At 44.8% G+C, this 24,006-nt stretch overlaps 2 protein-coding genes and 2 long non-coding RNA genes across 6 annotated transcripts; 2 read left to right on the plus strand and 2 right to left on the minus strand.

The window, feature by feature from the left end:
* Positions 1-232: 232 nt before the first annotated feature.
* LOC140421612 (uncharacterized) lies at positions 233-3,937 on the minus strand. Its single transcript, XR_011946938.1, has 2 exons — positions 3,880-3,937; positions 233-2,246 (listed from the first exon to the last, which is right to left on the minus strand). It is a non-coding gene; the product is annotated as an uncharacterized lncRNA (long non-coding RNA).
* Positions 3,938-4,358: 421 nt separating this feature from the next.
* On the plus strand, positions 4,359-6,177 carry LOC140421610 (uncharacterized). Its single transcript, XR_011946936.1, has 2 exons — positions 4,359-4,505; positions 5,203-6,177. It is a non-coding gene; the product is annotated as an uncharacterized lncRNA (long non-coding RNA).
* A 2,003-nt stretch (positions 6,178-8,180) lies between these two features.
* LOC140421600 (uncharacterized) lies at positions 8,181-16,626 on the minus strand. Of its 2 annotated transcripts, none has more exons than XM_072506393.1 (2): positions 16,554-16,626; positions 8,181-15,179 (listed from the first exon to the last, which is right to left on the minus strand). In XM_072506393.1, the coding sequence occupies exon 2, from the start codon at positions 14,807-14,809 to the stop codon at positions 13,964-13,966; it is 846 nt and encodes a 281-aa protein (XP_072362494.1). In that variant the 5' UTR covers positions 14,810-15,179; positions 16,554-16,626; the 3' UTR covers positions 8,181-13,963. The 2 variants fall into 2 exon arrangements, with proteins under 2 accessions (XP_072362494.1, XP_072362493.1); XM_072506392.1 differs by having other exon boundaries at positions 16,457-16,613.
* Positions 16,361-22,851, plus strand: LOC140421598 (uncharacterized). 2 transcript variants are annotated; one of them, XM_072506389.1, is made up of 2 exons: positions 16,361-16,458; positions 21,359-22,851. In XM_072506389.1, the coding sequence occupies exon 2, from the start codon at positions 21,710-21,712 to the stop codon at positions 22,625-22,627; it is 918 nt and encodes a 305-aa protein (XP_072362490.1). In that variant the 5' UTR covers positions 16,361-16,458; positions 21,359-21,709; the 3' UTR covers positions 22,628-22,851. The 2 variants fall into 2 exon arrangements, with proteins under 2 accessions (XP_072362490.1, XP_072362491.1); XM_072506390.1 differs by lacking the exon at positions 16,361-16,458 and adding an exon at positions 17,577-17,652.
* Positions 22,852-24,006: the final 1,155 nt, after the last annotated feature.

The following is a 24,006-nucleotide window of genomic DNA, read 5'->3' on the forward strand; positions in this document are numbered from 1 at the left end:
GCCTCACGGAGTTGAAGTCCCAGGTTCGATCCCGGCTCTGGGTCACTCTCCGTGTGGAGTTTGCACATTCTCCCCGTGTTTGCGTGGGTTTCGCCCCCACAACCCAAAGATGCACAGTCTAGGTGTATTGGCCACACTAAATTGTCCCTGAATTGGAAAAAAATGAATTGGGTACTCTAAATTTATATAAAAAAAGAATAAAACAAATAAAGATACATCAGATACTCACCAATCAGTTTTTTCCATTATCCTGAAGTGACCTTATTTTTATTGGGAGTTAACTGAAGTGTGTTCCTAACCCCTCATTATCTAAATTTCCATTTACCACTTTTCTGTCCATCTAACCCAGTCCATGGCTTTCTCCCTCATTGTCTAAAACACATGAGCAACTTTTGTATAATCCTGGTGCATACATTTCAGTCTAAATCATTGATATATACCGGAAAACTGTGGAGCCCCACTGGAAACAGACGTCCAGGCATCATTCAGTCTTGGATGTAACTAACAGCAGCAACAACAGCTGAATCCAAACCCTGCTGTTGCCTGTGAACTTGCTGATGTCTGTGCAGGTTGTTTGACTGAGTGAATCTCCTCTCACGCAGGGAGCAGTTACACAGCCTCTCCCCAGTACCGCTCCCACGTGTGGGCCACACGGTAACACAGTGGTTAGCACTGTTGCTTCAAGGCTCCAGGGTCCCAGGTTGGATTCCCGGCTTAGGTCACTGTCTGTACGGAGTCTGCACATTGTCCCAGTGTCTGTGTGGGGTTTCCTCCGGGTGCTCCGGTTTCCACAGTCCAAAAATGTGTAGATTAGGTGGATTGGCCATGCTAAATTGCCCGTAAGTGTCCAAAGAGGTTAGATGGGGTTATGGGTTAGGTTGGAGGTATGGGTTTAAGTAAGGTACTCTTTGCAAGGGCCGGTGCACTCGATGGGCCAAATGCCCTCCTGCACTGTAAATTCTATGATTCTGTTTCAGTGTGAACTCGCTGGTGTTTCAGCAGATTTGGTTTACTTTTAAATCTCTTTTCACAGTCAGAACATTTAAAAGGTTTCTGATCAGTGTGAACAAGTTGGTGTGAAGTCAGGTGGGATGACAGAGTGAACTTCTTGTCACACACGGGGCAAGTGTACGGTCTCTGCCCAGTGTGAGCTCGCTGGTGTTGTAGAAGCTGGAAAGAACAAGTGAATCCCTTCCCACACACGGAGCAGGTGAACGGCCTCTCCCCAGTGTGAGTGCGTTGATGTATCAGTAAATCCTTTCTGCTTTTAAAGCTCTTCTCACAGTCAGCACATTTAAACGGTCTCTGGTCAGAGTGAACCTGATGGTAAGTCCGAAGATTTGATAAAGAATTAAATCCTTTCCCACACACGGAGCAGGTGAATGGCCTCTCCCCAGTGTGAGTGCGTTGATGTGTCAGTAAATCCTTTCTGCTTTTAAAGCTCTTCTCACAGTCAGCACATTTAAAAGGTCTCTGATCAGTATGAACAAGTTGGTGTTTCAGGAGATTGGGTGACTGAGTGAATCCCTTCCCACACATGGAGCAGATGAATGGCCTGTCCCCAGTGTGAGTGCGTTGGTGTGTCAGTAAACCATTTCTTCTTTTAAAGCTCTTCTCACAGTCAGCACATTTAAACGGTCTCTGGTCAGTATGAACATGCCGGTGTGTGTCGAGGTTAGATAATTTAGTGAATTCCTTCCCACACACGGAGCAGGTGAATGGCCTTTCCCCAGTGTGAATACGTCGATGAGTTTCCAATTCAGACGGGGAATAGCATCCCATCCCACAGTCCCCACATTTCCACGGTTTCTCCATGGTTATTGACAGGTTATCAGGTGTAGGTGGGATGCAGATTTGAGGTCACTGTCAGATCAGCCGTGATGTTATTAAATGGTGGAACAGGCTCATGGGGCTGAATGTCCCATTGCTGCTTCTTGACTCCTTTGGTGCGAATGTCCTTGTCTCTCCAACTTGGATCATCAGTTGAAGCCTGAGTACGGTGTCTCCCTGATGTAAATGCTGCAATTTAATTTCATGCTGTATGATTGGTTAAACCTCAGTTCCAGCTAACTGTGGAGAATTACTCAGATGTCTGTGTCTCGGTGCTTTTCCAATCACAGTGATTTTTGAATATTTTCCACAAAGACAAAACAGACAAACATTTCTCCTTCCACGTTGAAAGGCCGGTCCTGATGAATCAAGTGACTGTGTCAGATCTTGACATGATGTTTGCATCTGCAAATATTCTGTAAAAGGAGATTATGTTGAATTACTGTGAATATATAAGACACAAACAGGCCATTCTGTCACAGATTCTGCTGCTGTCCATACCCGGCACACATCTCCGACTGTCACACCTGTCAAATCTCAGCCTTTCAGCTGATTTTCGGTTCCATTTTCTCTCATGTGCTTGTCCAGTTTCCTTTTGAAAACATCTCAGCACTTTCCTCAACTCCTTTCCATGGTAATGAGTTGCACATTCTAAACAAGTGAGTGAATAAATTATTTTGTATTGCCTCATTGGATTTATTCGTAACTATCTTGTATTCATGACTCGTTGTTTGTTGATGGTCCCTGGGTTTGGACTCTCTCACATCGCCCTTCTCCAAACTACTGATAATGTTAAATATTTCTATTAGGTCACTGCTGAATTCCTTATTTTCGATAGAAAAAAGGCCCCACTCCATTTAATCTTTCCTGAGAGCTGTAATATCATGTTTCAAAATTCATCACTGTCAATGCAGGATAGAAACCGCAAAGAGACAAACCTTTCTGTTGGATTGAGTTTGTTCTGTGTAAATGCTCCACTTCTAACCCCCTGTAAAAGGAGTTTACAAAAACCATCAGTCAGTCCAGGATAGAAATTCTGAAAGAGATAATTCTAGTTTCTCTGGCATATTTTTCCCTCTCCTGTTCCCCCAAAACTGTAAATCCCCGTCCCACACACTCTCCCTCCTCCCTGGGCATTTATTTTCTCCACTCCATTTTCTCCCTTCCTCTCCTCTGCCTGGGTTCAGTTCGCCAGCTCCTGTCTGCAGACTGACAATAAAATCAATGTGTTGTATTGGACGTTTGGGGCCTCCAGCGGGTGTTTGTGAATCCTCCCCGCCCACCTGCCAGGGCTTCCTTCCTTGCCAGAGATCAGAGTTCTCATTGATTTGAGTGCAAAGTGGAAGCTCTTATTTCTTGTCCCCCTCCTCTGATGTGAACCATCCTCCAGTGGCTGAAACAGGATGGTTCCCGTTAACCTGGGCCTGTTCTCGGGAGGGAGGGAGAAGCCCCGCAGCTGCAAACCAGGGAGCTGACAATGATTGTGAAGCCATGATGTGGAGATGCCGGCGTTGGACTGGGGTGAGTACAGTAAAAGGTCTCACAACACCAGGTTAAAGTCCAACGGGTTTGTTTCAAATCACTAGTTTTCAGAGCACTGCTCCTTCCTCAGGTGAATAACCAGGTGTCATTCACCTGAGGAAGGAGCAGTGCTTCGAAAGCTAGTGATTTGAAACAAACCCGTTGGACTTTAACCTGGTGTAAGATTTCTTGCAATGATTGTGAAGGGTTTGCTCCAGCTCCCAATGCCCGGGGACAGATTGACGGCAGGTTCGGACCAATGGGAAGAGCTGGAGGACCAATCGAGAGCGGCTTGTCCTCCAACCAATCAGAGTGAATGGGAGGTGGAGCAAAGCCGGGTTCTCGCTCACTACGCATGCGCACGGTCGCATACTTCGTCCACCCGGGCCTGTCTGCGGGAAAAGCCGAGCAGCTTTCGCCGGTTCAACTGCTGTATCCAAGTTTCGCATTCGGGGCTTGGGGCCTGCGCAGGGTGTTTATGAAGCCTCCCGACCCATCCGCCGGCTCCATCCCTCCCTCATGCCTCACCGCGCGGGATATGACCGACTGAGCATTTCCACCGGACCGCCGGAAACCCGAGTTGTCATCGGCACTGCGCATGCTCCAACTCACGTGGGAGACCGTGGTTGAGCCCCGCCCCTCATGCGCTCCGATTGCTTGGAGGACCAGCTGCTCCGCTCGGTCCTCCAGACCTGCCCCTCTCGTCCTATTGGTCCAGAGCTGCCGTCAATCATCCACTGGGCATTGTGATCCGGAGCATGCGCAGTGCCGATGCTGGACGCGGCCGGGAGGTTTCACTGAAACCCGGTGGAGGCTCCAAACCCCAATAAGAAGTTTCCGGGTCCGGGTTTGCATCGAGCGGCGGGACAGCTGCGGCCTGCTCCCGGTGACAGGCCTGAGTTAACGGCCGCCGTCTTTACAGAGGCTGCAAACCCGCAGGGGGCAAAACATCAGAGATAGAGTTTGTTGTGAAACCAATGGGATATTGTAAAACAGGAGGTCAGGGTTACAGTCAACAACAACTTCTATTTATATAACACCTTTAACATCATAAATCATCCCAGTCAACTTCACAGGAACATTATAAAACAAAGTGAGACACCCAGACACAAAAGGAGATATTAGGGCAGGTGACCAAAAACTTGGTCAAAGAGGTGAGTTTTAAAGAGTCTGAAAGGAGGTAAGTGAGGTGGAGACAGGGAGCTTTAGGGAGGGAATTCAGTGCTTGGGGCCGAGGGAACTTAAAACCATGGTGGAGTAATTAGAGTTGGGAGTGTACAAGAGTCCAGGATCAGAGCTGTGCAGATATCTCAGGGGGTTGTGGGACTGGAGGAGATTGCAGAGATAGGGAGAGATGAGGCCATGGAGGGATTTGAAAACAGGCTGAGAATTGACTGGGAGCGAATGCAAATCTCGGAGCACAGGGATCATAGGGGAAAGGAACTTGCTGTGTATTAAGACATGGGTAGCAGACTTTTGGATGGCTTTAGGTTTACAGAGGTAGAATGTGGGAGAGCAGCCAGGTGTGTAATGGAATTGTCGAATCGGGAGGTGACAAAGGCATGACCGAGGTTTCAGCCCCAGGCGCGCAGACACAGGATAGAGGCCGGATAATGTAACGTAGGTGGAAACAGGCAGTCTTAATGATAGCACAGACATGAGTCCAAAGATGTGCAGGTTAGGTGGATTGGCCAAGTTCGGCACGTACGGGCACGGCCTCAACCGAGACCTTGGATACATGTTGCATTACATTCACCCCCCACCATCTGGCCTGGGCTTGCAAAATCCTACCAACTGTGCTGGCTTGAGACAATTAACATCTCTTTAACCTGTGATTATCCCTCTCTCCAGTGACACAGTCTGGACCTGTAAAGATTCAATTACCTGCAAAGACTCGCATTCAAAGTACCATCTTGCATCAGTGACTTTGTCAAGAGATGTGGTTGTGGAACCCACCTCCTTATTCACCTGAGGAAGGAGCAGCGCTCCGAAAGCTAGTGATTCGACACAAACCTGTTGGACTTTAACCTGGTGTTGCAAGACTTCTTACTGTGCCCACCCCAGTCCAATGCCGGCATCTCCACATCTAGACTAGTGAAGCAGAGAACCAGGCTGAAGCTCTGGGGAACGGGGTTCCACACGGCAGATCAACTCAGCAACTCAATTCAAGGGCAATTCAGGATGGGTGTAAATGAATAATGAAAATGTCAATCATGTAACTTTTCCACACACGGAAATGAATGGGGTTTGATAATGTTTCTGTGCGGTTTTAAACCGAGGGCCTTTAAGCAAACATGATAATCACTACACCACAGAAACAGGGAACAGCGCTTAGTGCACTGACCGAGAATAGTAAACAGTGCATCCTTATTGCACTGAAGAACCTTCTATTGTGGGAGTACAATTTGACTGAAAATTAGGCACTTGGCGGAGAAATTAGAATCATAAAATGGCACAGCACATTAGAAAACCATTCACAACTAACATGTGTGAACTCTGACTGCGATTCCTGCCAGTCTCCATCACAGTATTTTGCAGGGTATCATTTGGAACTTTGCGGGTGTAAGATAATGCAATCGCTTAACTATTGAACAATAAATAACAATGATACAACTTATCTGCAAATTTAGATGAGTAACATCAGTAATGTTTTGAATAATAATAATATGGGACATTTGGTGTGTGAGGGGAACGTGATAACCAGTACACTGAAAAAACAGCTGATTGGCAATGAGCCCATTGGACTGGAGTTTGGAAAATATGTTGTGTTATCTGTAAAAATGATAAAAGTCGAATAAAAATATAGATTGAAAAAGAGCAAATCAATTAGTCTCAATGTCCTTCTCTCTGTGATCTTGAAGTTTCTCTATTCCGATTATTCTTCCAATTTGCTTTTGAAAAAGGAGTTTCTGCAGAATTCTTGCTCAGTTTGATTTAATGAGAACGTTCCCCTGCTCCAATGACCAGAAGATTTGGACACGAAGATGGTGTAGTTTACGATATAAACATTATGTAATCATGCAATTGGTTTCATATTGAATTTACAAAAGTGTATTTTTTTGCTGAAGCATCTTGTCATTATTTCTGAGTTGATAACAGAATCTAATTACATTTGATCTACATTCTGTTTACAGAGTCTGTCTATTAGTAAAGCTTAACAAAGCCCTCTGGCGACCACTTTGTTGAAGTAGTTTACTTTATTAGATTTCAAATGAATTATGAAATGTAGAAATGTCCGTCCAGCAAATATTTCCTCTCATTCAGTAATAACATCATTCTTACTTTCCTTCGAAAAACATCAAACAATTTTACTCAGTATTTATTGCATTACTCAAAACTTGATATTATTTGATATTTATGTCCTCATCTGAAATTGAGACTCTCTGAAATATACAACATTGAATTGCAAACATGACTGACAAAGAAAATAAATCGAATCATTGGGTAATACAAGTTCTGTTGAGTTCATTTGAGATTGGCCATGTCAGTTTTTAAACACAATCAAATATCTTCACAGGTAGGAGATTAAAGAATGATAAGTATTATATTTGACCCTCTTTGTTCTGGGTATGAAACATTCCGCAGCCTAAATCCCGTTCAGGGGTGACAGCAAATCCACACTGAGCCTGGATTTCCTCATCTCCCTGAGTGGCTTTTCCTGTTTCTCCATCAGGAAGGCCGAATTTTTCAAAAATGTGGTTCAGTGAAATCTCTTTCATTTCCTCTAATTCAGTTACAAAATTGTTTGTGTCTGTCTACATGAGCACACATTACCATTAAATGTGTTCTGAATGGTGATTAAAATATTTATCTGCTTCTACAAAGCCATTAAATTCTTTTGCGAACTGAGCAAACTGCCAAGATCCGCACTTTGTTTTTTCATGTATGGAACGATCTGGACTGTACGCAGAACAATACTTTTCACTGTACCTCGATAATAAGTCAAATCCAAACCAAGAGACAGTTTCTTACTCATCTTCAAATTGAACAGTCTTCTTAAAAATTATTCATTCATGGGAGGTGGGCATCACTGGTTGGGCCAGCATTTACTGCTCATTCCAATTGCCCTTGAACTGCGTGTCTTGTGAGGCTATTTCAGAGGGCACTTACAAATCAACCACAACATTGCTGTGGATCTGGTGTCACGTCTGGGCCAGACCACGTAAGGGGGGCAGATTTCCTGAAGGACATTAGTGAACCAGACGGGGTTTTACAACAATCAACAGTGTTATCATTAAACTTTTAATTCGAGAATTTTATTCAATTTCAATTTCACCATCTGTCATAGGCAGATTCAATTCCAGATCCCCAGAGCATTAACCTGGGTCTCTGGATTACTCACCCAGTAACAATACCAATTCTCCAATGCCTATCCCACATATTCTTGACAGAATATGATGTCTAATGTTGTGTTCTGTGATCTATTTAAGGGCAGCATGGTAGCATAGTGGTTAGCACAATTGCTTCACAGCTCCAGGGTCCCAGGTTCGATTCCGGGCTTGGGTCACTATCTGTGCGGAGTCTGCACGTTCTCCCCGTGTGTGCGTGGGTTTCCTCCGGGTGCTCCGATTTCCTCCCACAGTCCAAAGATGTGCAGGTTAGGTGGATTGGCCATGCTAAATTGCCCTTAGTGTCCAAAATGTCCCTTAGTGTTGGGTAGGGTTACTGGGTTATGGGGATAGGGTGGGGGTGTGATGCTGGGTAGGGTGCGGGCTGGGTAGGGTGCTCTTTCCAAGAGCCGGTGCAGACTCGATGGGCCAAATGGCCTCCATCTGCACTGGAAATTCTATGATTCTATTCTTGAAATGATTCTACAGATCTGCCGGTGATTTAGCCAGAACGATGATTTATTAATGTACACATGGTAAGGTAATGATCAGAATGCAATACAGACCAAGTTATCAGAGTTACATTAGACTCTCTTGGAACGATCCTTATGTGCGACTGACCTCGTGTATGCTTTACAACCTTCTGCTGTCACCTGACTGATGCCTGACGCCACCTGCTGGTGGGAGGTCACACTGCTGAGCACATGTAATATTATATACATGCTTATCACCACATCTCGTAGCATCTCAAAATTATTGAGTAATTTATTTTTTCAAACAAATTCTGATAGCTCTGCAGTTTCTGGAAACATTTTGGTTGATCGTGTTATTTTTTAAAATATAGATCTAGTCTTTGCAATATAATTACCCAATACACCAATTCATTAATGATAATCAATGTTCACTACTGAATAATCATGTATTTAATTATTGTTTTTTGCTGTGAAATCAATACATAGTTAATATAAAAAAGGTACAGAAGGTGATCTGGCTGCTGGAAGCCACATGTTTGAGATGTAAAAGGGCTTCCTTGACCTTGTTACTAATGACCGGGAATACACTATGAAAATAACAACTTTAAAACTAAATGTGATCACACATCTGTCCTTACAGTTTCCTACATTACAACAATGAATATGTTTCAAAAGTACTCCATTGGCTGTAAAACACTTTTGGAGGTACAGTGGTAGTGAGAGGTTTTATAGAAATGGACATTTGTCCGCAAACTAGGATATATTACACTTGGTGTCCTCAACAGAATCATTGATAAAAATGGACTCTTAATTTTGTGTAACTAGCACATCGTTGACATCATTTTGACACTCTGTGAAACCCCAGACACACCATATGCACAATTATTTGTTGCAAAACACAAAACGAGTTGTTAAGATTTGGAATACACGGTCTACAAATGGTGCTCGAGCCTCATTTCAATTTCAATTTCACCATCTGTCATAGGCAGATTCGATCCCAGATCAGTAGAGCATTAACCTGGATCTCTGGATTACTCGCCCAGTAACAATGCAATTACACCAATGCCTAACCCACATATTCTTGACAGAATATGATGTTTAGTGTTGTGTTCTGTGATCTATTCTTGCAATGCTTCTACAGATCTGCTGGTGACTTAGCCAGAATGATGATTTATTAATGTACACGTGGTACGGTAATGATCAGAATGCTATACAGACCATGTTATCACAGAGTTACATTAGACTCTCTTGGAACGACCCTTATGTGGATATGTTGGACTGTAACTTCCAAAAGAGAATTTGATACATTTTGAAAAAGAAAACAAAATTGTCGAACTATGGGATTAAATGGGTCGCTGTCCAAAGAGCTGACACGGGAAAAATGGGCCAAATAGACTCCACTGTGCTCCAGGAGCATTGTGTACCTGTAAAGCAAGTGAAAACGACCTGGAACCTACTGCCTGAGGGTAGGAGATTCAGAGATGATGGAAGATTTCAATAGGAAATTGGACAGGTGCTGAGAGAAAGAAACCAACAGGGATTCGGGGATAAAACGGGGCAATGGACAGACTGGTTTGCTCCACAGAGATCCAACATGGATGACCTCATTCCCCACCCTCCAGGTGCTGTGATCTCAGGAGAAAAATTCAGCTGCTCCAGTCACTCCAACTAACAGGAGTCCCTAATCCCTGGTGCCATTCTGACACAATGGTTAGCACTGTTGCTTCACAGCAGCAGGGGCCCAGGCTCAATTCCTGTTTTGGGAGTCTGCACGTTCTCCCCGTGTCTGCGTGGCTTTCCTCCCAAAAGTCCCGAATGATGTGCAGGTTAGGTGAATTGGACATTCTGAATTCTCCCTCCGTGTACCCGAAAAGGTGCCAGAGTGTGGCGACGAGGGGGTTTTCACAGTAACTTCATTGCAGTGTTAATGGAAGCCTACTTGTGACACTAATAAAGATTATTATTGTAAATGTCCTGTCCAGCCTCTCGAAGAACTTTGCAGCTTTCTTATAGTGTGGGGCCCATGTCTAGGGTTCCATTCTAGAGGGATAGAATTGAAAAGCACGGAGGAAATGTCCAACTTGTTTAGAACGATGGTTAGATTACACTGGGAGCACTGACAACATTGGTGATCTTAGGGCAGCACGGTGGCGCAGTGGGTTAGTCCTGCAGCCTCACGGCGCTGAGGTCCCAGGTTCAATCCCAGCTCTGGGTTACTGTCCGTGTGGAATTTGCACATTCCCCCCATGTTTGCGTGGGTTTCGCCCCCACAACCCAAAGATGTGCTGGTTAGGTGGATTGGCCACGCTAAATTTCCCCTTAATTGGAAAAAATTTATTGGGTACTCTAAAAAAAATTTTTTTTTTTTCAAAGAAAAAAAATCAATGGTGATCTACATTTTCAACAAGGAAATAGAGGCATGGGATAAGGTGTAACAAAGATCCATAATATACAGAACTGAGAGCATTTAACACCCAGGAAAGGCTCAGGCTGCTTTTTTCTGGAAAAGAGAGGACTGATGGGTGGCCTGATGGAAATCTTTAAGATTATGAAGGGATTCAATAATCCAATAGGAATTTCAGTAGAAACCTCTTTACCCAGCGAGTGGTGAGAATGTGGAACTCACTACCACAGCGAGTGGTTGAGGTGAACATCATGAATACATTGAACGTAAAGCTAGATACATACATGAGGGAGAAAGAATAGGAGATACGGACCCAGGAAGTGTAGTGCTGGTTAAAGAGGAAATTACTGCAATAGTGAGGAAGGATATTAGCCCCAACAATGTGGAATCTGTAGGGGTAGAGCTCAGAAACACCCAAGGGGTAAAATAGTTAGTGGCATCATATATAGACTCCCAAATTGGGGCTGGTTTAGCGCAGGGCTAAATAGCTGGCTTTTAAAGCAGACCAAGGCAGGGCGGGTTCAATTCCCATACCAGCCTCCCCGAACAGGTGCCGGAATGTGGTGACTAGGGGCTTTTCACAGTAACTTCATTTGAAGTCTACTTGTGACAATAAGCGATTTTCATTTCATTCAAACTGCAGTGGTGATGTTGGGAATGGCATAAAACAGGAAATTAGGCTGATTGAAAAAGTTTCTATAGGAATGTGAAGAGAAAAAGATTGGTGAACACAAATGTAGGTTCCTTAGTCAGAAACAGGGGAATGTATAACAGGAGACAAAGAAATGGCTGGGCAAATAAATACATACTTTGGTTCTGTCTTCACAAATGAGGACACAAATCAAATACCAGAAATGTTGGGGAATGCAGGATTTAGTGAGAGGGAGGAACTGAAGGAGATCAATATTAGGAGAGAAATGATGTTGGGGAAATTGATGGGATTGAAGGCTGACAAATCTCCAAGGCCTGATAATGTGCAACCCAAAATACTTAAAGAAGTGGCTCTAGAAATAGTGGATGCATTGGTGGTCAATTTCCAGGATTCTCTAGACTCTGGAACACTGCAGATTGGAGGGTGGCTTCTGTAACTCCACTATTTAAAAAGGGAGCTCGAGACAAAACAGGGAATTATAGGCCGTGGGGAAAATTCTAGAATCCATTATCAAAGATTGTATTGCAAAGCCCTTATAATAATAATCTTTACTGCCACAAGTCGGCTTACATTGTATAGAACCTTAGTTAGGCCACACTTGGAGTATAGTGTTCAATTCTGGTCGCCACACTACCAGAAGGATGTGGAGGCTTTAGAGAGGGTGCAGAAGAGATTTACCAGAATGTTGCCTGGTATGGAGGGCATTAGCTATGAGGAGCGGTTGAATAAACTCGGTTTGTTCTCACTGGAACGAAGGAGGTTGAGGGGAGACCTGATAGAGGTATACAAAATTATGAGGGGCATAGACAGAGTGGATAGTCAGAGGCTTTTCCCCGGGGTAGAGGGGTCAATTACTAGGGGGCATAGGTTTAAGGTGAGAGGGGCAAGGTTTAGAGTAGATGTACGAGGCAAGTTTTTTTACGCAGAAGGTAGTGGGTGCCTGGAACTCGCTACCGGAGGAGGTGGTGGAAGCAGGGACGATAGGGACATTTAAGGGGCATCTTGACAAATACATGAATAGGATGGGAATAGAAGGATACGAACCCAGGAAGTGTAGAAGATTGTAGTTTAGTCGGGCAGCATGGTCGGCACGGGCTTGGAGGGCCGAAGGGCCTGTTCCTGTGCTGTACATTTCTTTGTTCTTTGTAACACTGCAATAAAGTTACTGTGAAAAGCCCCGAGTCTCCACATTCCGGCGCCTGTTCGGGTAAATAGAGGGAGAATTCAGAATGTCCAATTCAACTAACAGCACATCTTTTGGGACTTGTGGGAGGAAACCGGAACGCCCAGAGGAAACCCGCACAGACACGGGGAGAGCAAGCAGACTACGCACAGACAGTGACCCAAGCTGGGAACCAAACCTGGGACCCTGGCACTGTGAAGCAACAGTGTTAACCACTGTGCTACCGTGCAGCCCAAGAAAACTTAGAAACCAGTGGCAGGATCGGACAGAGTCAAAGCATGGATTTATGAAGGGGAAATCATGCTTGACAAATTTACTGGAATTCTTCGAGGGTATAACTGGTAGAGTTGACGAGGGAGAGCCAGTGGATGTGGTATATTTGGACTTTCAGATGGCTTTTGACCAAAGTCTCGCATAAGATATTAGCGTGTAAAATTAAAGCACATGGGATTAGGGGTAGTGTATTGAGATGGATAAAATGCTGGTTGGCAGACAGGAAACAAAGAGTAGGAATTAATGGGTCTTTTTCAAATTGGCAGGCAGTGACTAGTGGGGTACCGCAGAGATCGGTGCTAGGACCCCAGATATTCACAAGATATACTAATGATTTTTAAAAAAATGTAAAGTACCAGTCACTGAAGGTAAACGTGCAGCTACAGCAGGCGATAAAGATGGCAAATGGTATGCTAGCCTTCATTACGAGCGAATTCGAGTCCAGGAGCAGGAATATCTTGCTTCAATTTACAGGGCCTTGTTGAGGCCATACCTGGAATAGTGTGTGCAGTTTTGGACTCCTTATCTGAGGAAGGACGTTCTTGCTTTTGAGGGAGTGCAGCGAAGGTTTACCAGACTGATTCCTGGGATGATGGGACTGACGTATGAGAGATTGAATCAGTTAGAATTGTATTCGCTGGAGTTCAGAAGAATGGGGGATCACATAGAAACCTATAATATTCTAACAGGACTTGACAGGGTAGATGCAGGAAAGATTTTCCTGATGGTGGGAACCAGAGGTCGCAATCTGAGGATACGGAGTAGACCACTTAGACAGTGATGAGGAGACATTTCGTCAACCAGAGAGTAGTTAGTCTGTGGAAATTCTTATCACCAGGAAATAGTTGAGGCCAATATGTTTTCAAGAAGCAGTTAGAAATAGCACTTCGGGCGACCGGGATCAAAGGATATGGAGGGGAAAGCGGGATTAAGCTATGGAGTTGGATGATAAGCCATGATCATAATGAATGGCAGAGCAGGCACAAAGTGCCAAATGGTCTCATCCTGCTCCTATTTTCTATGTTTCTATGTGATCCCTTCCCACAGAGGGAGCAGGTAATGGTCTCTCCCCAGTGTGAACTCGCTGATGTTTCTGCAGACTGGATAAAGCACGGAATCCCTTCCCACACTGAAAGCAGGTGAATGGCCTCTCCCCAGTGTGAACTTGCTGGTGTGTCTGCAGGTGAGATAACTGAGTGAATCCATTCCCACACTTGAGAGCAGGTGGACAGCCTCTCCCCAGTGTGAACTCGCTGATGTTTCAGCAGGGGGGATGAATCAATAAATCGTTTCCCACACTTAGAGCAGGTGAACTCGCTGGTGTGTCTGCAGATTGAATAACTGTGTGAATCCCTTCCCACACTGAAAGCAGATGAACGGCCTCTCCCCAGTGTGAACTCGCTGATGTCTCCGCAGACTGGATAAATCACTGAGTCCCTTCCCACACTGAGAGCACGTGAATGGCCTCTCCCCACTGTGACCTCGCTGGTGTGTCTGCAGACTGGATAACCAAGTGAATCCCTGCCCACACTGAGAGCAGATGAATGGCCTCTCCCCAGTGTGAACTCGCTGGTGTCTCAGCAGATTGGATAAATCACTGAATCCCTTCCCACACTGAGAGCAGGTGAATGGCCTCTCCCCAGTGTGAACTTGCTGATGTCTCCGCAGACTGGATAAATCACTGAATCCCTTCCCACACTGAGAGCAGGTGAATGGCCTCTCCCCAGTGTGAACCCGCTGGTGTGTCCGCAGGTTGGATGAATCAATGAATCCCTTCCCACACTGAGAGCAGGTGAATGGCTTCTCCCCAGTGTGAGTTCGCTGGTGTGTCTGCAGATTGAATAATTGTGTGAATCCCTTCCCACACTGAGAGCAGGTGAATGGCCTCTCCCCAGTGTGAACTCGCTGGTGTGACTGCAGACTTGATAACTGTGTGAATCCCTTCCCACACTGAGAGCAGGTGAATGGCCTCTCCCCAGTGTGAACTCGCTGGTGTGCCTGAAGGTTAGATAACTGAGTGAATCCTTTCCCACACTTAGAGCAGGGGAACGGTCTCTCCCCAGTGTGAATGCGTTGATGAATCTCCAGCTTAGATGGGACTCTGAATCCCTTCCCACAGTCCCCACATTTCCACGGTTTCTCCATGTTTTGGGTCTCCTCGTGTCTCTCCAGATTGGACAATCAGTGGAAGCCTTGTCTACACACAGAACATGTGCACTGTCTCTCCTCACTCTGAATGGTGTGATGTTTTTTCAGGCTGTATATCTGGTTGAAGCTCGTTTCACAGTTCACTGGAACTCTCTCACTCGGGTGTGTATTTTGTGGGTCTTGGTGTTTTTCCAGTCACACTCACGTTTAAAATCTTTTGAAGCTGACAGATCGGACAAACATTTCTCCTTCTCGCCGATGATATCCAGAGCCCGATGATATTCAGATCAGAAGGAATGGAGTGAGTTTGTCACATCGAGACGTGATGTTTGAGATTTCGGTCTATAATTCCTCCTCTTCCAATATTCTTTAAAAACAATTAACAAAAGTCATCATTGTTAGTACAGGATAGCAATTCAGAACAGACAATTCTAGTTCCTTTGGAATCTTATTTCCTCTCTCGTTCTCCAAAATCTGTAAATCTCCATCCCACACAATCTCCCTCCATTCTCACTCTGCTGTATCTTATATTTACCCTCCCAATTCTCCTGAAGGTGCGGATTCATGTTGATTGATAGATCCAAGCTCAGCTCACTGCTTCCTGACCAGGACACAGAGATTATAATAGGAGTAAGAGTTGGCCATTCGGCCCACCGAGTATGCTCAACCATTCAATGAGATCCTTGGCCGATCGACCTCAGCACCATTTTCCCCACACGGTCCCCATATCCCTCGATATCTTCAATATCTAGAAACCTGTCAATATTTGTCTTGAACATACTTAATGACTGAGGCTCCACACTCCTCTGGGGTAGAGAATTCCAAAGCTTCACCACATCCTCGAGTGAAAAAATCCCTCCTCAGCTTCAGATTTCTCTCTATTTTCCTGCCTGAACCCCATAACCCTTAACTCCATTGTCCATCAAATATCTGTCGATACCATGTTTGAACATATTCAATGACCCCCCCAGACTTTGCTGCTCCCTGTGGTAGAGAAATCCAAAGACTAACCGTCAGAACATCATATTCTTTATTATTGTCACAAGTAGGCTGACATTAACACTGCAATGAAGTTACTGTGAAAAGCCCCTAGTTGCCACATTCCGGCGCTTGTTCGGGAACACGGAGAATTCTGAATCTCCAGATTACCTAACAGCAAGTCCTTCGGGACTTGTGGGAGGAAACCGGAGCACCCGGAGGAAACCATGCAGACACAGGGAGAACGTGCAGACTTCGCTCAGACAGTGACCCAAGTGGGAATCGAACCCAGGTCCCTGGCGATGTGAAGCAACAGTGCTAACCACTGTGCGACCGTGCCGCTGCATTAGATATCACTGCCCAATATTAATTTACTGACCCTGAAATGTCAGCCATCTCCTGGGGAAACCAGCCCTTTAATTGAGAACATTAGGAATCAGACAATCCTTTTCACTTGACAAATTAATCAAGCTCAGAGAGACTGCAGCCCGTGAAGAACGTTTTTTCGGGCACTAGGACTTGGCCTGGAACAGACTATGAAGCCCTGCCCAGTTGACGTCACCGTACACACGCGCATGCGCACCGCTCCATTTGAATCAAGATGGCGGCCGTTAAACTGGGCCTGTTATGGGGAAAAAGATCCGAAGCTGCAAGCGCAGGACTTACAGGTACGTATTCCTGGTTTAGGGTCTTCACACGGTGTTTAAGCATTTTATCCCTCCAGAGCCGGCTCTATCGCTTGCTCCGGATTCCCCATCCTTACCCGCTGCCCTTGAGACAAAGAAGCGTCTCTTTCACAGGCGCCATCACACACCACGCATGCTCCAACTACTCCCAGGCAATGCACCTGCGCACTGCTGTCCTGCAGTGTCGAGAGGGGACATTCACCACCGCGGAGAATGCCGGGTAATGAACACGCCATTGATCATCCCAATTTGTGAATAGTGATTTTTGTTTGCTATGTTGTGAAGATTGGGTGGGTAGGATAAAAATTATATATAAATGCAAGTGAGCAGGCCCTCAATTATAAACCAGAACAAAGGGGAGTACAAATTAATTTTCATTGATGTACAATGAAAAGTATTGGGCTGGACCCCCACTCAGGCGTGAAAACGGGGGTGTTTTACCCCACGAAAACTGGCACAAAACAGCCACCGATTCCCTGCTCCGGGGGAGGCGGATGCGGGGGCTAGCAGGAAGGCAGCATATAGCTCTCATCTCCAGCTTCTGATATGTCACGGAGCATTGCTGGGTCCGTGGCCGCGCATGCGCAGGGTGAGGCCAGCAGCGGCCTCACCGTGCTTCATGGCAGACTACGTCCGCGGACCCGGACCGCAAAAGTAGTATCCCCTTTGGGCGCTCGCGCATCCTGGACCGCACCCCCCCCCCCCCCCCCCCCCCGCGCCGCCAATCCCAATTGAGCCCCCCCTGCCCCGACTGAATATGATGCAAGGTTCCTGAACGGCTGGGCCTGCAGTGAACCTTGAAGAACCGCTGCCTGGGATCTTTCCTCTTCATTCAGACTCCCAGCTGAAGCTGTTTCTGCAGTAAAAATTTTAACTTTGAATATCAATCCCAATTTAATATTTGGTTCAAAATCTATACCTTTTTAAACAATGTGCAGTGTTACAGGGAGAAAGCAGGAGAACGGCACTGGGTGAAAGGCTCATTCAGAGAGACAGTGCAGACACAAGGGGCCGAATGGCCTCCTGCGCTGTAACAGTCTGAGATTCTGTTGTGCTGATGTAGAACCTTTCACACTGAAGGAATCTTTAATTTATAGGGATCTTAACCTGTCGAACTACGCCAAGTTTGGGGGAAGCTTAGTTGATGAATCAAGTCCTGGCGCAATACGACAAGTTGTAAGATTTGTACTATTTGTAGACTGTGTTCAGTTGTTTGATTCCTTGTATTATTCGACTGTGTATAGTTGAAGGAATTTATATCATCTCTGCTATTCGGTTATCAGTAGCACTTTGCGAATACTGGAACTCAGCAGAAATTTGCAGTATAAACTCCTCAGGTGCCAAAAAGAATTGTTTTATTTGTAGTCGCTTGATTACAATTTGAAAGTCATTTAAAAGGCAATTCGTAGACATTTCGAAGCTTTCAGAGAATTACAGACATTATCTTTCTTTGCTTAGGCAGACAGCTCGAAAGTAACTTCTAAAAGGTCAAAGTCTGGCAATGAAACATAAAGAGAGAGAGAAAGCTAATCTTCAGCTAAACTCAAAGTCAAAAGTGGACTAACATCACTGACACAGACTGGTAGACTGACAGAACCCCCAAAGACAATTACCTAAAAACTAAACACTAAAACAAAACCTAAAATGGCGGGGAGAAACTTTTCAGTTATACACTTTCATATCTGTCTTAAGTCGTCTAATTACACCCCAATATAATCCTAATTGGTTTGGGTTAGACTCAAACACATTTGATTTGATGGCAAGCCGTCCATCTTCAATGTGCAACATCAGCTTTTCTGACCTAGCTGTTATCTGCATTGTGAACAATGCTGCCTTCGTGTTGCTGTGTATTCAATCCCTTGGCCTTGACAATTAGCACAAGCAGTGTCAAATTATCTTGCAACTGTGCTGTTTTAATGTCACACTGTCTTTGAAAATATGCATTTGCCAGAACAACGGAATTCAGTAAAAGTGAATTATGCTGTATAAATGGGTATTTAAAACTGGGGCTCAACATTTATGCTTAAACAGCTATCTTTTACCTATACTAGTTGTATTTGAAATACCTGGCTTCTACAGTCGGCCCTTTGATAAATCGAAAAATTGAGATATATCAGAAAAGATTAAAATACATCATTAATGCGATAGGATAGGTAAAAGCGCAAAGAATCATTGCAGTTTTAAACAATAAAATGGAATTAACATTGCAACAGGCATTTCAAAATAATTATTATAATTAATAAGTTAATCAAATTTGATCACATTGATAATTAATAATAACTTCATGTAAAATTATTATACAATAAAAGTTGAACATATGATCTAGTAATAAATGGTAAAATGATTATCAAAATGGACATCCTCTGGATTATGCACAAAAGCTTGTTGAAAGGGTTAATTTTCTTACAGAGACAAAAAGAGGCGTATAGCTTGGAATGATGCCATTCGCATCTTTAAACTTTTTTTTTTGTCACTCAAATGGACTGGGAGTAAAAGTTGGATTGCTGCCAAATTCCCGTTATCAAATTTCTTTGAACGATATGTTCTTTTGGCTTTTAATCAAAGATTGTTTTTTTTTTTTTTAAAACCAGCTTCCACATTGTTTGAAGTTTTAATTTCCAGGCTAATTTTAAACATTTATTTTAAAATATCAAATACAATAACTTATTAAATATATAACTGAACCAATCTTGTGCTGTATCTTGATTTTCTGTCGATGAATTTGTCGATTCTGTTAAAGGAAACACAGCTAACAAGATATGTTAATTTCTTTAAATTAATAAAGCAACGTTCAGAATAATGACAGTTTTCTTAAGTTGACAGTTCTCGTGACCAGTTGTGGGCAGCACAATTTAGAAAGGAGGCCAATGTCTCAGACAGGGAGCAGGGGAGATTTACCAGAACGGTATCAAGGTTGAGGGATTTCAGTTTTATGGACAGATTGGAGAAGTTGGGATTTCCTCCCTTACACAGAGAAGGTTCGAGGGAAATTTATTGCTGGTGATCAAAATGATGAGAGGTTTCTGCAGGTAGATCGGAAGAAAACGTTTCCACTGTTAGGAGAGTCAGTAAACTCTGGAATTCCTTCCCTAAATATCTCCACCTCATTTTCCTCCTTTGGATACTCCTTAATTCCTACTTCTTTGACCAGTTGTTTTGGTCACATCTGCTCGATAAAATCCTTCCGGTGTTAAATGATGATTGATAGCCTCTCCCATGAAATGTTTTGGGATGTCAGACAAAATACCCAGGCTTGGGCTAACTAGTGCCAAGTAACATGTGTGCCACACAAGTGCCATCTCCAATAAGAGACATACTAACCATCACCCCTTGACATGCAATGGCATTACCATCACTGAATCCCCCACGGGGGGTGGGTTACCATTGACCTGAAACTGAACTGGACTAGCCATATAAATACTGTGGCTACAAGAGCAGGTCAGAAGATAGGAATTCGGGCAGCACGGTGGCCTTGTGGTTAACACAGCTGCCTCACGGCACTGAGGTCCCAGGTTCGATCCCGGCTCTGGGTCACTGTCCATGTGGAGTTTGCACATTGTCCCCGTGTCTGCGTGGGTTTCGTCCCCACAACCCAAAAATGTGCAGGGTAGGTGAATTGGCCACGCTAAATAGCCCCTTAATTGGAAAAAATAATTGGGTACTCTAAATTAGAAAAAAAAAAGAAGATAGGAATTCTGTGGCGAGTAACTCACCTCCTGACTCCCCAAAAGCCTGTCCACCATCTACAAGGTACAAGTCAGGAGTGTGATGGAATGCTCACCACTTACCTGGATGAGTGCAGCTCCAACAACACTCAAGAAGCTCAACACCATCCAGGATAAGGCAGCACACTTGATTGGCACGCCGTCCACAAACATTCACTCCCTCCACCACTGACTCACGGTAGTAGCAGTGGGTGTACCATCTACAAGATGCACTGCGGGAAATCACCAAGGCTCCTTGGGCAGCACCTTCCAAACCAACAACCACTCCCATATAGAAGGACATAATCAGCAGGTACCCTTACATCAAGAACACACCAGACACTCCCCGTACACACTGACTGACACACCCACACAAACAGACACACACACTCAGGCATGCAGCCACTACCATCTAGGACAGGAGCAGTAGATATATATTTCTTTATTCAAATTTTTACGGGATGTGGGCGTCGCTGGCTCGGCCAGCTTTTATTACCCATTCCTAGTTTCCCATCAGAAGGTGATGGTGAGTTGCCTTCTTGAACCGCTGCTGTCCTTGAGGTGTAGGTACACCCACTGTGCTGTCAGGGACGTAGTTCCAGGATGTTGCCCCAGCGACAGTGAAGGAGCGATGATATATTTCAATGTCAGGGTGCTGAATGACTTGGTGAACCTCCAGGTGATGGGGTTCCCGGTGTCTGTTGCTCATGTCCTTCTAGATGGTAGTGGTTGTGGGTTTGGAAGGTGCTGTCTCAGGAACCTTGGTGAGTTACTGCAGTGCATCTTGTAGATGGTGCACACGGCTGATTGATTGATTGTCACATGTACCGAAATACAGTGAAAAGTATTTTTTCTGTGGCCAAGGAACATACACAGTAGACAAAAAGAATAATTGACAAAGAAAATAATTGGTTTTATTGTCAGTCTGCAGACAGGAGCTGGAGAACTGAACCCAGGCAGAGGAGAGGGAGGGAGAAAACTGGGAGTGGAGGAAAGAAATGGTGCAGATGGTGAGATGGGTTTGGATTTCAGCCCGGGGAGGAGGGAGAGTGTGTGGGACGGGGATTTACAGCTTTGGGAGAACGAGAGAGGAAATAATGGTATATTGAACTAGAATTGTCTGTTCAGAATTTATATGCTCCACTGACAGTGATGACGTTTGTAAATTCCTTTTACAGGATATTGGAAAGGAGGATTTACAGATGTGAGACAGAAACCAAACATCATCTGACAGTCACTCAATTCATCAGGACCTGAAAATCCTCAGACTTTGAATGTTGAAGGAGAAACTTTTGTCTCTTCTGTCTGTGAGAAACAATTTTAAACATCAGTGTGACTGGAAAGATATCAAGACAAACACACCCGAGTGAGAGTGTTCCAGTGAACTGACCGAGGAAAGCTCTAACCAGTTACACAGCCTGAAGAAACATCACGACCTTCACAGTGAGGAGAGACAGTGCACATGTTCTGTGTGTAGACAAGACTTCAACCAATCATCCACCTTGGAGAGACACAAGGACACTGGCACCATGGAGAAACCATGGAAATGTGAGGACTGTGGGAAGGGATTCAGTTACCCTTCCCTGCTGGAAAACCATCGGCGCAGTCACACTGGGGAGAGGCCATTCACCTGCTCTGTGTGTGGGGAGGGATTCATTCAGTCATCTGGCCTTTGGTCTCACCAGCGGATTCACACTGAGGAAAAGCTATTCATCTGCACCTCCTGTGGAAAGAGGTTCAGGCATTCTTCAGCACTCACTGTACATCAACGCACTCACACTGGGGAGAGGCCGTTCGCCTGCTCCGACTGTGGGAAGGGATTCACTCAGTCATTCCACCTGCTGTCACACCAGCGTGTTCATAGAGGTGAGCGGCCATTCACCTGCTCTGTGTGTGGGAAGGGATTCACCGGATCATCCCACTTGCTGTCACACCAGCGAGTTCACATTAAGGAGAAACCATTCAGCTGTACTTCCTGTGGAAAGAGTTTCAGACAGGCATCCTCCCTCATTGTACACCAGCGGCTCCATACTGGGGAAAGACCGTTTACTTGCTTTGTGTGTGGGAAGGGATTCACAGTTTTACCCACCCTTCTGAGACACCAGCGAATTCACACTGAAGAGAAACCATTCGGCTGCACCTCCTGTGGAAAGAGTTTCAGGCAATCATCCAACCTCACTGCTCACCAACACACTCACACTGCGGAGAGACCATTCACATGCTGTGTGTGTGGGAAGGGATTCAATCGGTCGTCCAACCTCACTGCTCACCAGCGCACTCACACTGGGGAGAAACCGTTTACCTGCTCAGTGTGTGGGAAGGGATTCGCAAAGTCTTTCAACTTGCTGACACACCAACGCACTCACACTAAGAGACAATTCAACCGCTGTGTGGGGGAAGGGATTCACTCAGTCACGATGCCTCCAGAGACATCAGCAAGTTCATAAATGACAGCAGGGGTTGGATTCTGCTGTTGTTTAGTATTGACAGTCTGACAATATTTTCTGCTGATGTTAACCCCAAAACTGCTGGAATTTAATCTGCTGAAAATGGCATTTATTGTGGGGGCGACAGTGTCTATTTTTAAAAGCACCATCTGTGATCTTTCTTCTTAATTCAAGACCTCTCAGCAGAAACCTGTTTTGAATAAATTTATGAACTTTTGCTTCAATTCTAAATCAATCTTTGGTGTAAAATCTACAATTCAGTGTCTGAAAGATCCTACTCCAGGGCGCAAAATATATTTTTTCAATGGCTCTTCTTGAGATTTTCTCGAGAGATGCTCTTTGATTTTCAGGAGTTAATGTTTGGTTTCCATGGTCACCTTTTCCACTCTCACTAACTCCTTTATTAAGTGATGTAGTCACGTAATCACATCATCATCAGTATTTGTGTTGAATATTTTTTTAGTTTACTTATTTTCGTAGGTAAGGTAGCATAAATACCAAAGACTGAGTACATATTAAGTCTTTTAAATTGGAATCTATAAATAGGATGTTTCTGTTAATTTATTTAAAAAGGAAACCCCCTTACTCCATTTCCAAAATGAGAATTTGAACTATTTGACACAAGGTAACTGAAGGGGTGCCAAGTGTTTATTGGATCAGCCGGTGGAGCAGGAAAAAACTCACCCAATTCTGATCTTCATTGTGTAGATTTACATTCGAAACCCATCGATAACCTCACTACACCCACTGAGATCAGCTCAGACCGGGGGTTCTGTATGTTGTCTGAGCGTTCAACTGCAAATAACAGCAGTGAAGAATGAAACCTGGATGAATGCATCTCAACTTCTAATTGGACTGATGTGATTGGTGAGTAAGTTCACAATGCCTGGTTACTCAAACTCCTGGGCTATGCACCCCACCTCTTGGGATATATAAATATAGTTGATTCTTGCTCAGGAGAACGGGGAAAGCTCTGTGATGGTTGGATGGTGACGAGACTCCCACTGCATTTCCTCAGCCTCTCGCACACCCCTTCATCCGCCAAGAGTCCCACATCCAACCTCCAGCGCGGGCGCTGATTACTGCCTTTCCTAACCTGCAGCTCAACCCTGTGCGGTGCATGGTCTGAGATTGTAATCGCCGAATACCCAGTGTCCACCACCCCAGCCAGAAAGACCCTGCTCAAAATAAAGAAATCAATCCGGGAGTACACTTTATGCATGTGTGAAGCACTCCTTCACCCCCGGCTGCCCGAACCTCCATGGATCCACTCCTCCACCCCACCCCCCCCAATCAGCTCCATGAACCCTCTTAGTTCCTTTGCCATTGCTGGCACCCAGCCCGTTTTCGAGCTTGGCGGTCCAAGCCAGGGTCCATAA

Source organism: Scyliorhinus torazame, chromosome 5 (genome assembly GCF_047496885.1).
Source record: "Scyliorhinus torazame isolate Kashiwa2021f chromosome 5, sScyTor2.1, whole genome shotgun sequence".
In the NCBI taxonomy this organism is placed as follows: Eukaryota; Metazoa; Chordata; class Chondrichthyes; order Carcharhiniformes; family Scyliorhinidae; genus Scyliorhinus; species Scyliorhinus torazame.